A 1,465-nucleotide genomic window follows, 5' to 3' on the forward strand; every position below is an offset into this window, starting at 1 on the left:
CAGCGCCACGAGCAGGGCGCCCCCCGCCGCCGCCGCCGCCGCCCAGTACAGCAGCCGCGCGCCCCCCCACTCCTTCACCGCCGCCGCTGCCAGCCCCAAGCCCATGGCCGCCGTCATCTGCCCCGCGGGGACAGGGACACTCCGGGGTAGGGCAGTGAGGATAAGGCGGGGCCGGGGAGGAGCCAAAAGGGCGAGCAGGAAATCCCGCTAGTCGCGCCTGCTCGGGGGGCAGAGCCGCTGCCCACACGGCGCCCGGCCGGCTGGAGCAGAGGGGACCGCCTCTAACCCCCCTCTCCACCCAGCTGTGAGCCTCCGCCGTGCCCGCCTTTGCGTCGCGGGGCAGAAGCGGCCCAGAGGCCTTACCTCACAGCAGCGTTGGGGCTGCCCCCCGGGACCCCGGCTCTGCTCTCCCCCCACAGACTCAGCCCGCAGGGGCAGCCTGAGGCAAAGGGCATGGCTCTCCAAGCCACGCTAGGGCACTGGTTGCCCCCAGACGGTACCAGGGAACCAGCAGCACTCCAGCCCAGCACCTCCATCCCAGCAAACGTTTTGCAAGAGCGGTACTGCTTTTTGTCACCGAGTCTCCCCAAACAGCTAAATAACCTAGCAGGGAACATGCTTTGCCCTGCATTGGCTCCTGATGCTTAGGCCCACGTAAGAAAAACAAACCCGCAAGTGCTCCAGTGACGGGAGTGCAGAAGCAAACTATTAAAACCATAAAAACTAACACAAGGAAGTTGTTTTCACACAGCATCTCATTCAAGTGTGGGACTCGTTGCAACCAGATGGTGCAGAAGGGGACAGTTTTGCCACATTCAAAAAGGGATTAGACAAATCCTTGGAGGAAAGGGGCACAAGTAGCTATTGAGCACAGGAGTTAGGGGCTGAGCCTCTGAATCAGAACTTTTGAGGCCTTAAATGCTGGAGAATGCAAGTGAGAGGAACAGTGGGGGAAAAAAATTGGTCATACCCAGTTCTCTCCCCTTTTCAGTACCCACTCTGTGCCACTGTGTGTGGGCAAGATGGGCCACTAAATAGCCATTCTTATGTTCATAAAGTTCTCCAGCTATGAATCTTGCTAACCAAATGGAGGATGAAGAATAACACAATGCATTCAATCATACTTTTACGGTCCAATACTTAGCAATTTAACAGAAAGAAGTAGCCCTGCGACATAGACTTACTGCATCTTAAAACGCTGATGCTGAGCCTGGTTCCTGTAAGCAGAGCCCTGAGAAAGAATGTCTTGTGTTCAAAAGGTCACGCAACTTTATCCCAACTACATAGTTAGTCCAGTAAAGGATACCACCCTCCTGACAACCCAAGAAATCCTTGCCTCTCGCATGCATCTTAAAATCCTGAGTTCATAACAGGTGGCTAGCCTGTTAGTTGTGCAAATGTAGTTAAAAAGCCTCCCTAAGTTCAAAGAAGCATGGGAGCTTCATTATGGCTGCACATTGGAATC

The 1,465-nt window shown here is 55.1% G+C and overlaps 1 protein-coding gene across 1 annotated transcript in view; it reads right to left on the reverse strand.

Moving 5' to 3' along the window:
- Positions 1 to 117, reverse strand: part of LOC109303764 (cytochrome P450 4V2-like) — a 56,338-nt gene extending 56,221 nt beyond the window's left edge. The window contains exon 1 of the mRNA XM_019525984.1: positions 1 to 117. This exon is cut by the window's left edge and continues 76 nt beyond it. Coding sequence (XP_019381529.1) covers positions 1 to 117 — 117 coding nt within the window.
- Between the last annotated feature and the right edge of the window lie 1,348 nt (positions 118 to 1,465).

Source organism: Gavialis gangeticus, unplaced genomic scaffold, assembly GCF_001723915.1.
Source record: "Gavialis gangeticus isolate Ggan-Ray unplaced genomic scaffold, GavGan_comp1, whole genome shotgun sequence".
In the NCBI taxonomy this organism is placed as follows: Eukaryota; Metazoa; Chordata; order Crocodylia; family Gavialidae; genus Gavialis; species Gavialis gangeticus.